This window comes from Vulpes lagopus, chromosome 3 (genome assembly GCF_018345385.1).
Source record: "Vulpes lagopus strain Blue_001 chromosome 3, ASM1834538v1, whole genome shotgun sequence".
Classification (NCBI taxonomy): Eukaryota; Metazoa; Chordata; class Mammalia; order Carnivora; family Canidae; genus Vulpes; species Vulpes lagopus.
In genome coordinates, this window is record NC_054826.1 from 74,797,409 (window position 1) to 74,811,948 (window position 14,540).

Here is a 14,540-nt window from a genome sequence, read left to right on the forward strand (position 1 = left end):
TTGATATATCTTGCCAAACTGCTCTCTGGAGAGTTTACCATTTTATACCCCTCCCATCAGTATATGAGAGTGTCAGTTCACCACACTCTCATAAGACAATGTGTATCATTGTCATTTTTGAAAATTTGGTCATTTTAGTTCAATTTGCATTTCTTTGAGTATTAATGTGAAAATTTTTATATACATTTATTGGCTTTTTATACATCTTCTCTTCTAAATATGCATTGTTAATTTTTCCATTAATATGTTCTCCTTTTGCTCATTGAAGAAATTATGCATATTTTTAAAAGATTTTATTTATTCTTTTGAGAGAGAGAGATGCAAAGAGAGAGAGAGAGAGAGCATGAGCAGGGGAGAGGCAGAGGGAGAAGAAGCAGACTCCCTACTGAGCCCAGAGGCCAATGTGGGGCTTGATCCCAGGACCCAAGGCCCTGAGACTGTGACCTGAGCCAAAAGCAGATGGTTAGCTATCTAAACCACCTAGATGTCCCAGAAATTACATGTAATAGACTATTGTATCTTTCCGTCATTTGAAGTGTAAATTTTATTTTTCAGAGTGAGTTTGATTTGTTTGTTGCATTCCCCTCCCCAAAAATAGAAGTTATAAATTTTGATGTGGTCAACATATTAGTGGCCTCTGGTGTCTCAGTCTCAATTTATAATGAGCATTCCCATTACACAACAAACATTCCCAAGGTGGTCCATTTAAAGCAGACTCTTCATAATTAAAAATGAGTAATGTGAGCATATTTCTTCTATCTCAGCTTTTAATTTTCTGGTAATCGGTTTAATGACTGGTATTTAAAAGGATTGATTCAGAGTTTTTAAATTACACACTGAAATAATATTCTCCAAATATAATGTTTTGGGTTTAGGCAATGAAATAAAATGTTCCTTCTTTTACATTAATTGATTCAGTAAAAAATTACCAAACACTAGGTGAATGCATATAGTTCCTATACTGAGAAAAACAAGAAAAAATAGTATCAGTTGTCCTGATCTCAAAGAACTGCATAATTAGTTCCCAAGATGTAATGCTATATTTGGAAGGCATTTAATGCTGAGGAAAAAAAAAAAAGGTAATGTTAAAGAAAGTACTCTTTCCTCCCTCCCTTCCTTTCACCCATTCTACTATTTTCCCTCACTGCCTTTCTCTTTTCTTCTTTTCTTCCTTTTTCTATTTTTGATTCCTTAAGAGATGGGTCCCTCAAACTGAGCTATAAGGGAATGCTTTGGGTTGGCAGAAGAAAGGTTGGGGAGCATTTCAGGCAGTAGGAAGAGTTTACTTCATAGCAGCAGGAAGTAGGAAACCTGTAATTATGAAAAAACCAATCAGAGAACTGGCCACAGAGGAGCTGAGATTAATGCTAGTGAACCAACATATGAAAAGACTTGAGTGACAGGTTCAAGAGTTTACGTGCCATGTGATCTGTGATGGAAACCATCTTTAAATTATGCTCTGCCATTTATCAATTATTTTACTGGAGACAGATCCCTGAATTTCTCTTAAAAGATTTATATTTAGGGAGGGATGATTATTTTTCTGTGCTTTGAAGAAAAAGGGCTGGAGTGAAGTTTGATAAATTGTATACCCAAGCGTCAACTATTTTCTTTAAATGATAGATTCCATAGTCAGTCACACATGCCAGGTAGACCCGATAGAGTTATTTTAACACAACAATTTCTGATTGATTTTCTTTAGCAACACCCAATGTGAGCAGGTCAAACTACAAATTATGTCCTGTATGATTTTCCCTTCCAGCAGTTTGCTAATACGATCATCCAATGAGGGAAAAAAAAAAAAGCCTTTTTCAAGATTAAAAATATTATCTGGATAAGTTTAGATTATTTTGATAGGTACATCTCAAGGGTAAACTGAATAGAAAAAAAAGATATCTTTATAGCTACGCTTCAGTTGCCTTTCTCCTTTTCAAAATATGATCAGACATGTGATGTTTTTGTTGCTTTTTTTTCTCTTAAAAGGGTGAATGTTTACATAAGTCTCATATTTTGTTTATTCAGGACACCGTAACTTTATAGTTTAAAGAAAGGAAATAAAATTTATGTTCTTATCTGGTTATTTTTTTCCCCTAAAAGCTAACAATTTTTAAGTACAGTGTTATTAACACCCATAATCTGTGTGGGTTTTGAAATAAGGATGAAAAAGTGTTTTCTTTATTTTGTTTTTGCTTTAGGAATAAGTGCTCAGAACATGAAATTATATACAATTGACATTCACTGATTTTAGAGAGGTCTGAATTTTCTACATTTGCTGACGTTAAGTGGTATTGTTTTGGGTTATGAAAGGCTGCCAAAACATGACTCTAGGCAAGGTAACCACTTAGGTATATTTATCATTTTCTTTAAATATCTTTCTAAGTATACTATATTTATAATAATCAGATTCTGCTACAGTACCACTTGTGAAAACAGGGCCTGCACCAGCAGCTGCACAGTTTGTACAATGCACAACTCCATTAATCACATAGACTACAGTGTGAGTGGTGCCTCCTGGGCTTGTGCAGGGGGAGTCCCTGTGAAGATGTCCATGTTATAAAGTAAAATTCTGAAACATATCAAGTATGTTGGTTTACACGGTCAAAAATAAAACTATATCTATCTGTTACATTTTGTAAATTTAGAGAAACTATCAAAGAAATCTTATGAGGTTTTTATATTCAAACACAAATATGTATGTGTGTATGTTTAAATATATATATAACCTTTGAAGGTACAAATGATCCAAGATTTGATGTGTTGTCAGTTTGGTAAAATGAAAATGAATAAATATTTTTAAAATGTACTATGTATACATAATTCATTATATCAATTTTATTTTCTTAGGAAAAATTTGGGATGCTATAGCACAACACCAGATTTTTACTCTATAAATCACTTTCCAGCTAAACCTAATTTATACTTAAAATGTGGCAGCAACACACTTGCAAAGTATTTAATTTTATGGATTGAGAGTTCACCTATTTTTCCTATTCAGTCTTTTATTTTGTAAACACCCAGATGATCTCTGTCAATATATTAGTATGGAAACATGTTTATATGTGTGCACTTACTTTACAAAATGTGCCTCAGTACTTCTCGGGAATGCACTAGGTAGGGAGCTCTCCATCCTTATTAGCATTGCTGCTGTCTGTGTTCCAGTTGGCCATTCTAATAGGTGTGTAGTAGTATCCCATTGTTATTTTAATTTGCATTTCCCTGATGAAATATGATGTGGAGCATCTTTTCATATGCTTATTTGCCATCTGTATGTCTTCTTTGGTGTGGTGTCTGTTAAGATGTTTGGACCATTTTATAATTAGATTGTTTCTTATTGTTGAATTTTAAGAGTTCTTTGTATATTCTGGATCAAACGTATTTTTTGCAAATATGTACGCCCAGTCTGTGGCTTATCTTCACATTCTCATGATATTGGCTTTCCCAGAGCAAAAGGTTTTGATTTTAATGAAGTCCAGCTAATTCAATTATTTCTGTCACAAACTATGCCTTAATGTTGTATGTTAAAGTTACGGCCACACCCAAGATCATCTAAATTTTACTCCTATGTCATCTTCTAGGAGTTTTATAGTTTCATGTTTTATATTTAGATCTGTGATCCATTTTGAGTTAATTTTTGTAGAGGGTCTAAAGTTCTGTGTCTAGATTCATTTCTTTGTATGTGGAATAACCAGTTGTTCCAGTACCATCTGTTAAAAAAAGCTATCTTTGTTCTATTGTATTGCTTTCCTCCTTTGTCAAAGACCAATTGAGTATATTTATAAAGGTCTATTTCTAGGTTTTCTGTCCTGTTCTATTAAGCTATTTGTTCATTCTTTATGGATACCACACTGTCTTGATTACTTTAGCTTGATAATAAGTCTTGAAGTCAGCTACTGTCAGTTCTCTGACTTTGTTCTTCTTCTTCATTGCATTGGGTAGGCTGGGCCTTTTGTTTTTCCATATAAACTCTATTTTTTAATTTTTAAAAATTTAAAAAAATTAATTAGCCAACTAACACATTGTTAGTTTCAGATGTAGTTAAACTTTAAAATGAGTGTTTTTGATATTCATAGGATACCTTTTTGGGACTTTGCGATTGCATTTAATCTATACATCATGTTGGGAAGAACTGACATCATAACAATATCGAGTCTTCCTACCCAGGATCGTGGACTATATCTCCATTTATTTAGCTCTTAATTTCATTCTTCAGAGTTTTGTAGTTCTTGTCACACAGATCTTGTACTTATGTATTTAAATTTATACTTCAGTATTTCATTTTTTAGAGCTAATGTAAATGGTAAAGTGGCAAAAGGAACTACTGTATGTAGGGCTTTAGTAATGTGGTGGTGGGGTGTCAGGGAAGAGAACATGTTCTATAGTTCTATGACTACCTATCAGTCTTTTAGGGACCCTGTGCCTCTGGACCGTAAACTTCACAGGAGTTTCTACTTTTTTCTCCCTCCTTAGATGGGACAGCATGGCTAGAGTGGGCTGGAGTTGGGTGTTTCCATTTGCCCAGTTGGTCAGACTGTGATAATACCTCAGCCGGTTAGGCTCTGGTTAACTCATTTCCCTTAAGTGCAGGTCCTGTTAGGAATAACTAAGTGGTCTGGCATATTTCAAAATGGTTCTTTTTCCTCTCCCCCTGCCAGGAGCACAATGGCATTTTTCTCAATATTTGCTGTGGACTTCTGATGAAGCTCTGGGAGGTAAATCTCACAATTTAGTGGGGCCCCTCATGACTGGGCCCATTTGGAGTTTTAAACTCTCAAGAGTTGTTGGCACTGAGCCTCCAGCAATTCATCAATTAGATTTCAGGTTTTCCTACCCTAGCACAGTTCCCATGGCAGTTTCCACTCATGAGTCTGTTACAATAAGCCACAGTGACCTGTATTTGCCTATCTGTCTCTCCAATCTTGGGGGGAGCCATCCACCCTGCGTCCTTCCCTCTCATATGGATTGAAGAAGAGTTGTTGATTTTCAATCTATTCAGCTTTTTACTCTTCATTAGGATAGACTGGAAAATTCAAACTCCTTACCTGCAGATCTAGAAACCAGTACTCCTACTTGTTTTTCAGAAATCTAATCTATTATATCAAACACATAGCCAATTATCCTGATTGATTTTCAATGTCACTTATTTAAATACTTAATAGCACACATTTGTTACATTTGATCTATTTTAATTACTATTCTTATTAATGCTCAAGGGGTCTCACCTTTGACCAATGATCCCATTGGTCTGTTTGCCAATCCCTGTCTAAATACCATATTGTTTTAACTACCATAGCTTTATAGACTGCTTTGGTATCTAATATGGCAATGCCTTCTCTTCTTCTTCTTCTTCTTTTTTTTAAAGATTTTATTTATTTATGACAGACACAGAGAGAGAGAGAGAGAGAGAGAGAGGCAGAGACACAGGCAGAGGGAGAAGCAGGCTCCATGCAGGAAGCCTGACATGGGACTCGATCCTGAATCTCCAGGATCACACCCTGGGCTGAAAGTGGCACTAAACCGCTCAGCCACCAGGGCTGCCCAGCCTTCTCTTCTTCTGCCTCATCTCTTACTCTATCTTCTTCCTCCTCCTCCTCCATCATTATCATCACCATCAGCAGCAGCAGCAGCAGCAGCAGCAGCAGCAGTATTTGGTTAGTTATACAGTTCATCTATGATAGTTTATTTTTCCTTTAATATGAAAGTTAGAATTAAATTCATGTGTGTGTGTATTTCTAGTATGTAGCACATACAAGTATTTATTAAATCAAAGTCTATATTAGTTTCCTATTCTTGCTATACCAAATTACCACAAATGGAGTGGCTTAAAACAATACAGATTTACTTATCTTACAGTTATGAAAGTCAGAAGTTCTCAACTTAACATGGTGACAGGGTTGCATTCATCCTAGAGGCTCTAGAGGAGACACTGTTTCCTTGCCTTATCCATCCCCTAGAGGCCACCTTAATTCCTTCACTCCTGGCTTCTTCCTCCATTTTTAAGGCCAGCAATAGATCTTTAAATTTCTCTCCCTTTCTCTGACTTTGACTCTCCTTTCTTCCTTTACTTTTATAAGAAACCTTATGATTACATTGAGCCCACTTAGATAATCCAGGATAATCTCCCCATCTCAAATCCTTTAATTTAGTCACATCTACAAAGTTCCTTTTGCCATGTAAGGTTACATATTCAGAGGTTTCAGGAATTAGTATGTAAGCATCTTGAGGTGGGTGGGGGGGAATCATTCAGCCTACCTATAGTCTACCTATAGTCACTTTTGGAAGGTACTAAAAATTAAATTTATTATTTTGAAAACTATCAACAAAAGGAGAAGAATCTAGCAGCACTTATTCTGTCTTTTCTAAATGAACTGTATCTCAGTTTAATCAAATAATTGAAGAATGGAAGTTTTTATTCATCGAAGTATCCAGATCATCAATGAAAAAAAGAATGATGAAGTAGAATATCACCATTTTTAACCCTTAATGAAATAATAGATCTAAGTAATGATGATCAGTGGTTGCTAACATTACGAAAAAGAAAACCAGACATTATCTGTCTCCTAATATAATTGTAGAATACCACCTATAAACTCTTCTAAGCATTTGAACTGAAGTCAGTCTTCCAACATTTAACTACCCATTTACTAGAAATATGGAAGATAGAGATATGTTCAGAATACCACAGGAATGTTATTGGCAAACTGTGGAAAATTCTATAGGGTAGAAGACATGGATTTTTCAACAAATTATAAGGAAATAAAAAATACAAATAGTAAACATATAAGTTTAAAATGACATAAGAATCTAATTCCAACATAGGTATTTTATTTGGGTGCTACCTCACACATTCAAATACATGGAGGTGTAAATAAATACAAATACAACAAGTTATAAGATAATCAGAGCTCTTGAACATTGGCTGCATAAGTGATGATATTAAAGAGTTACTTTAAATTCATTATATTTTAGGTCACATATTAAGATACTTAACCATTATGGCCATAAGCTCATAACTGTTGAAACTAGGTAATGGATATATAAGGCTTAATATCCTATTCCTTCTATTCTGTATTTGGTTAAAATGCTCCACAATAAAAAATTAAAATAATATTTGTAAAGTGCCACTATAATCATGGCACATTGTGATTATACTGAGTTAAAGGCTAATTTGGAATGACGTGATATCTTCATAAATTGAGTCTTCTCAACTGGGAACATGTTTTACTTTCCACTTACTCAGATTTAATAAGAATTATCTCTACTAAAACTACTCATTTTTGTATTATTTTTGCATGTTTTTGTTAGGGTCATTTCTAAAAATGTTATGGTTTTCATTATTATCAGTGTGAGCCTTTTTATTGAGTTATTACCCAATATATAAGAAAATATTCTTTTCTTTTTTTAAAAAAAGATTTTTATTTATTCATGAGAGATACAGAGAGAGAGAGAGAGGGAGAGAGAGAGAGAGGCAGAGACCCAGGCAGAAGGAGAAGCAGGCCCCATGCAGGGAGCCCAAACTGGGATTCAATCCCTGGTCTCCAGGATCATGCCCTGGGCCGAAGGTGATGCTAAACCACTGAGCCACCCAGGCTGCCCAAGAAAATATTATTTTCTTAATGATGGTTTCATATCATACCATCTGCAAACAATGAAAGCTTTGTGTCTTATTTTCAATATTTTTCTTTTTCTTCTATTTTGACTTCTTTTTTGTTTTATTACATTGACTAGGAACTAAAAAAGCATTGTTGATAATAATAATCAGCTTTGCCTTGTTCCTTAGGGGTATTTTAATGTTTTCATTAAGATACTTTTAGAGAGTTTCTTGTGTTGGCATATTCTCAGTTAAGATTATAATCCTAAAAAAAAAGAATATAATCGTATAACACCGATTAACTTGGGTTTTTTTAAAGTGAAAAATGGGTGTGTAATTTTATCAAAAGCTTTACCATATCTATTGAGATGGTCACTTGGTTTTTCTCCCCTTAAGCTGATAATGTACTTGATTGCATTAATAGATATCTCAGTGTTAAACCACCACTCCATATATGGAATAAATCCTATTTGAACATCCAATCTTCTAGTATATTTCATTTTCTAATATTTTATTCAAGATTGTGGCATCTATCTTCATACCTGAGATTGCCCATAACTTTGTGTTATTCTTGCTCACTTTTCATTATAATTCATTATCAATTCATAGAATAAGTTGAAAGCATTCTCAGAATTATACTAACTTCAAAGAATAAGTTGAAAGCTCTCCATCTCCTTCTATCCTCTATCACAATTTTTATATAAAAGGAAATTATCAACTTTAGACATTTTGGTGAAACTAGCCTATAATATCTTCTGGGTCTGATGCTATTTTTACATTTGGATTTTTAAATATCTTATATTATTATCATTCCATTAATATTTCCTACATCCCCTCAAGTAAATATTGGTAATTTACAGTTCCAAGTTTTTTTCTATATTTTCAATCCTATCTACATAAGATTATACCTGATACTTTATTAAAAGTTTTCAAATCCTATTTTGAATTTCCAAGATCTCTATTAGTTCTTTTTTTAAGAATACAATAAAATTTCAAACTTTCTTAAGAATATCAATCAAACTTAAAATCTTCTACCATTTGCTCTATCAACTCTGTTCCTTAGCTATTATTTGACTTGTTCATAGAGTTTCATGTCTACCTATGATTTTATTTTCCTTAACTGCTTGGTGATTTTGGGCTGCCAGCTTATCTTTACATTAGATGGTCTTGGTTCACTTGCCTAGAGATGTTTGTTTGCCAAAACTTTCTGCAAGAGATGGTAGGAGAAGGGCAAATAATAGCTTACGTCACTATTTTGATAAAGTCACTTTTCCCTTTTGTAATGGCTCTTTCTGTTTCTTTTGGGGATCTATTTATCCTCTGTCACTTGTTCAATATGGTCTACTTGGATCTTCTAGTAGCATTACTCCACTCCTCTGGCCACAGTGATTAATTGAGAGTGGACACATGGCACAAGCAGGGCCAATAATAGTAACATTGCAAGGAGGAATGTCCCTTTCTCCTGGAGTTGCTCAACTGGACCTGTCTCTGTCATATCTCCCACTAGTTAGAGGAAGGACTGTGTGCAGTGGAGGGGGATGAGATCAAAATAAAAAGAATCAGAGAAAAGAGATGAAAAGGTCTAAGAGAGACAAGAGATTGAGATATTTGCATCAGTTGGTTCAGATGGTTTGACTAGGTACAGCCAGTTAACGTTAGGCCAGCTCACTCTCAATTTACCAGCTGGTCACCAAGTTCTATACCCTTCCTTTTTCTTATTTCTTGAACTATTTTAAGTGAGATTTCTTTCATGGTACAAAACAAACAAACAAAAAACAAAAACCAAAACAAAACAAAAACCCAAACACAGTACAGTGTCTAACTCATTCACAACCTTTAGATTTCCTCTATAAGCTTTAAACCTACAGTTTACATGTTCCTCTTTGTCTTCTATTTGTTTGCATAGGATCTTAACACTTTGGATCCTACACTATTATTAATTATTTAATCACCTTTCTCCTCTCATTAGATAGTCAACTCCTTGAGGACAAGAATCGTTGCCTATCATTTTGTGTCCCTGGAAGTTAACAAAACCTACAATGTACTATGGACTGGGTAACAGATGTTGAATGAATAAATACATAATTTTATAGTTATATCACCTCATTTTAGTAGATTCTTGGTGGTAGATACCTGACTGGAACCATGACTTGGGGAATCTGCTACGAAGTTTTGATCATCACCATTGCTAATATCTGATAGTGTTTTTTGTGTGCAATTATTAAATGTTTCTTGTAGTTTTTAGGTAACAAAAGCAAAGAACAGAAGTTTCCAGGTTTCTTCCTGAGTGTGGCCTTGGGCCAAGGAAAAAATATATATCCTAAGGAGAGTCTGATTCCCTTACAATTTCTGTGTCACAGGATCTCTTTTTTTTTTTTTTTTTTTTAGATTTTATTTATTTATTCATGAGAGACACACACACACAGAGGCAGAAACATAGGCAGAGGGAGAAGCGGGCTCCATGCAGAGAGCCTGACGTAGGACTTGATCCCAGTTCTCCAGGATCATGCCCTGGGCTGAAATCGGCACTAAATCTCCAAGCCACCCAGGCTGCCTGGTGTCAGAGGATCTATGGGCTAACTGCACTGTCACAGACAGGGAGAGCTCCTGCCTTAAGTGACTAAAAGGTAGTCCTCATCTCTTTATTTATTTAATTTGTTTATTTATTTAAAATTTTAAGTAACATACAATGCAATATTGGTTTCAGGAGTAGAATTCAGTGACTTATCTTTTTAAATACTGAGTGAAACTCATATATTTCATCTTCTCAAGTGGCTACAACTATGGGAATTTGCTGCCTCCATTCTGTCATTATCCTAGCTCATTCTGGTTGTTTGCTACCTTTCAAAATAAGATGTCTGATCTGTGAACCACCCAATGAACTACAAAATGTCATTTATAGAACTGTATCTGTAAATGTTTTAGAAATATTTCTAGATTACGGAGCATCTCAGGTCAGGAAAAACGATTTACTGAAAATGTGCCTCTATGATCTAAGCATAATATGAAATTTCTTGGAAAGGGTGAGTAGAGATATACATAAATGATCACTAAATTAAAAAACAAAACAAAACAAAAACCAATTCTTTTAAACTAAAACCCAAGAAAAGTATGACTATGGTTTATTTCTGTTCTTTTCCTAACAAAAATTAATATTTAGTAATTATGCTTAGAGGGGATTTATGTGTTTTATTATAATTGCCTATCCACAATTAAGAAAGAAACTAAATTTTATCAGTGTTCTTTAATTTGAACACTAGCCTGAGAGCTAAATTTGGAACATTTATGCAGTTGTTGTGTGGACCTTATTTGGTCCCAGAGCACTGAGGTCAGCATGAATAATCACATTAGCAGGGCAGACCTCTGCCTTCTCTATGAAAGGTTGTTAATTAAAAAACAGATATTTGCACCAAGGGTTATCAGACACTTCTACAATGCCATTAAATATTGTAGTATAATACCTACTTTGGTTAATCCTTTAAAATACCATGAGTGGTCTAATTCTTGAAGACCTAATATCCTTTCACTAAAGATTTTTTTACAGCTCTGGTCAGCTTGGAGAAAATACAAAAGACAAAGGAAAATAAAGGCACCAAAACCAGTCTACTTTCTCCATTTTTTCTTTCTATAACCATAAATGTCACCTAAATATATTCTTACAACAAGGAAAGGCATGATTGTGCAATAACAAAGGGAAAAGGGAGATCTTTATGAATTTTTTTCTTGATGATTCTAAATATCTGCTTGTGCTGCTTTTGAAGCCATTATCATTTTCCCAAAGTTTTGCTGAATAGACGAGATAGGGTTGTATTCCAAAGTGATCATTATTGCAACACTGTTGTACTACATGATGTAATTCTCCAGTGGAAATGTTTTCAGTGAAACTTTGTCAAGTGACACCTAATTTAAGATATAGTATGAAAAGACTAAGAGAAAACTTTAAGGAAAGTCAAAGGCAAAAAAGGCTCCTTGTTTTTCCTTTAATTCACTTAAAAGACCAGCTTCTTATGAGAAGTACCCACATGGAGGATGAGTAACAACCAATTGAAGTGATTAAGAAGCAAACACTTTATAAAATCCACTATAACAACACTCTGGCAGAAGTTGGCACATTCCACCTGGTGTTTAATATCAGGAAAACTTCAAAGATAACATAAATATCTCCTTATTCACTGTTTATTTATGACCATGGCCACTCCTATGCCTGATACTTCTGGGCAACATAGCCTCCTCCATGTTTGAGAAGCTAAGGAGCACTTTTTATGGGATCTTTAGCCTCCTTCAGATGTTTTCTTACCCAGGATTCATTTCTAGCAATTATGGTTGTATAATTATATGTAAAGCTGTTCCAAAGAGTTTTCAGATAGATCAGTTATTGTAGAAACACTTTTGTATTCAATGTCACTGAATCTCTTACATAGTTTGGTTGAAGGGCTATGGTGCATTATACTCTGTTTTGGTAGAAAAACAGCACCTCATTTTTGCCTTCAAGGAAACTGCAGTTGAATTGTGTTGACTATATTAATCCACAGAAATAATTAGAAAATCATATTACAATAGTACATATTTATGTGCTTATTGGTATAGTAAGTGTAGCTAGAATAAAATAATAGGATGTGATTAAAGACGTTGTCTAAACCCTTCCTTTGAGATGTGATGCAATTAAGGAAGGTTTGCCTCGTTGAGGAAGTGGGATTTGAATTAGACCTTAAAAAATGAGTAGATTGGGGAAAAATGTGAAATTAGAAGAGATTTAACTGAATTAATTTATCTCACTTTTCCCAATTTTCTTTGTATGAAGACATACATAACCCATTCAATTTTGATTTGTCAAATATTCCATAAATACATAAAGTATATATGATTAACAATGCTTTTAATTCCAAAAGACAGCTTATTTTCTTAATCCAAAGCTCACTTTATGTAATTATTCTTTTTGCAAACTACTAGTTGGTTATATTAACACTTGAGTAATCTTGACAAGAAGTTGCTTTAAGCAGTTAAAGATCCAGATGCTGATCAGCATGCATTAAGTGATTCAGCTTAATTGGTTTCATCTAGATAAATTACTTACCTTAGTTCCTATCACAATTTCTTCCCTGGTAGAGTAGAACAGAAACTCATATAGCTTGTAGTGTTGAAATAAGCTGAAACGCAAAAGAAATGTGCAACTCTGATAAATTTATTTTAGGAAAGAAATATGTAAGAGTATTTATTAAAGGAAAGTTATTCATATTGGCCAAGCAAAAGACATTAAACACTAATATGGAGTTAATTATGTCTTTTATTCCAAATGAATTGTCCAGCAATAGTAAGAAACTAAAGATTTACTTTTTTGAGACATTGACAGTATAACAGTAGCTAATATAAAAACAGTAAATTAGGGCAGCCTGGGTGGCTCAGAGGTTTAGTGCTTCCTTGAGCCCAGGACATGATCCTAGAGATCGAGTCCCACGTCGAGGCTCCCTGCATGGAGCCTGCTTCTCCCTCTGCCTGTGTCTCTGCCTCTCTCTCTCTCTCTCTCTTTCTCATGATTAAATAAATAAAATCTTAAAAAAAAAACATAAATTAATCTGTGGTAAGTGGATAGGTTTAGAATAAGGGAGCAATTAGATTGCATCTTGACTTTTTTTGGTTGACAAATAATGCACTGTCCCTAAATAACACCAAATTTCACATTATTTTTCATGTTTGGCTTCAAACTGGAGTCAATTTCCTCTGGAATGAATGACACTGAATTCTATATTCTACTTCCGTATCAATTACTTCTCATGCTCTCAAGCTGTTTCAAGATTAAATTAATCTCTGATAACACCTGAAAATGATGCAATATGAACTGAAATCCATTTAGAAGTTGTCTGATTTTCTTGTAGAATATTTGATCACATGTCAAAGAGAGGAATTAATTTAAGGCAGATAATTTCTTTAGTTTCTACCCAAAGACTAGATGGTCAGTGTATAAAAACTGTGAAGAGCTAAAGGGTACGAGTTTCTTAAAACAAGTATTTCTAGTATGTTTACAGATCTCAGCAATGTATTATTGAGAGTTAAAAATTTACTGAAGGGCTGATTTCTAATATCCTGTTTGTGATAATATTTGAATTTTTCTAATTCTCTTCCTGCTGGTTGGGAAAATTAATAGACTCATAATACAGCAAAATGCCCAAGAACAAAAAAATTGTCTTAGTGGTTTCTCTTTCACTCTGGTGCCTTTTGCTATTTAAGAAAATTGATTTTAATATAACTGAGAAATTAACATTTGCAAAATGTAGCTACAGAGCATGTATAATAATGGCTTCTCCTGAATGCTGTAATGGATCAAAGTTTCAATTCATTTGAAATCAATGAAGAAATCCTCAGGCAGCTGGGTCTCTCTGAGTTATATCAGCAGTTGATTTCACTACTAACACAATCCATTAAAAAGTGATGGGTATGCAGACTCAGTCATGGTATTTTTTTTTTTCAAAAAAACTCGTACATTCAAATTAGTCATCAACACTCAGAAAACTAACTTAGCTTTTGACATTACTTTGATTTGTTGGCTAGAAAATGCATCAAGATTAGTGAAGTCTGATGATTCAATGAAGCAAAATAAATTCAAATTCTCCTTCCCTTATATTGCTTACCTAGAGAAAGCTTTGAGGTTAAAAATATTAGGCTGGCAATAACCAATTTTGAGTAGAAAAATTAAAGACTGTGGAGTATTTGGAAATAACTTGGCTTCCTCTCAGTGAATTAGTGTAAAATTTTCCTTCCATCTTATGTTACACAAAGAAGTTAATTCATAAATCTTCCTTCCTGCAATTTTATAATCTTTCAGTCTTATTCTCCTCATTGCATATAGGAATTAGAATGTCTCATGCCAAAAGGGAAATTCACTTTTTACAATGAAAATAAAATTCATGACTTGGATGAAGTGGTCAAAGATGTAAGTTGGGGCAAGGCCAGGACT

At 34.1% G+C, this 14,540-nt stretch overlaps 1 protein-coding gene across 4 annotated transcripts in view; it reads right to left on the minus strand.

Annotated features, from left to right (window-relative positions):
- The window catches only part of CABCOCO1 (ciliary associated calcium binding coiled-coil 1), a 116,930-nt gene that overhangs the window by 68,400 nt on the left and 33,990 nt on the right, over positions 1-14,540 (minus strand). For all 4 annotated transcript variants that reach the window (XM_041749979.1, XM_041749978.1, XM_041749976.1 and 1 more), the window contains one exon: positions 12,663-12,735. In XM_041749979.1, coding sequence (XP_041605913.1) covers positions 12,663-12,735 — 73 coding nt within the window. The remainder of the gene's footprint in view (positions 1-12,662; positions 12,736-14,540) is intronic.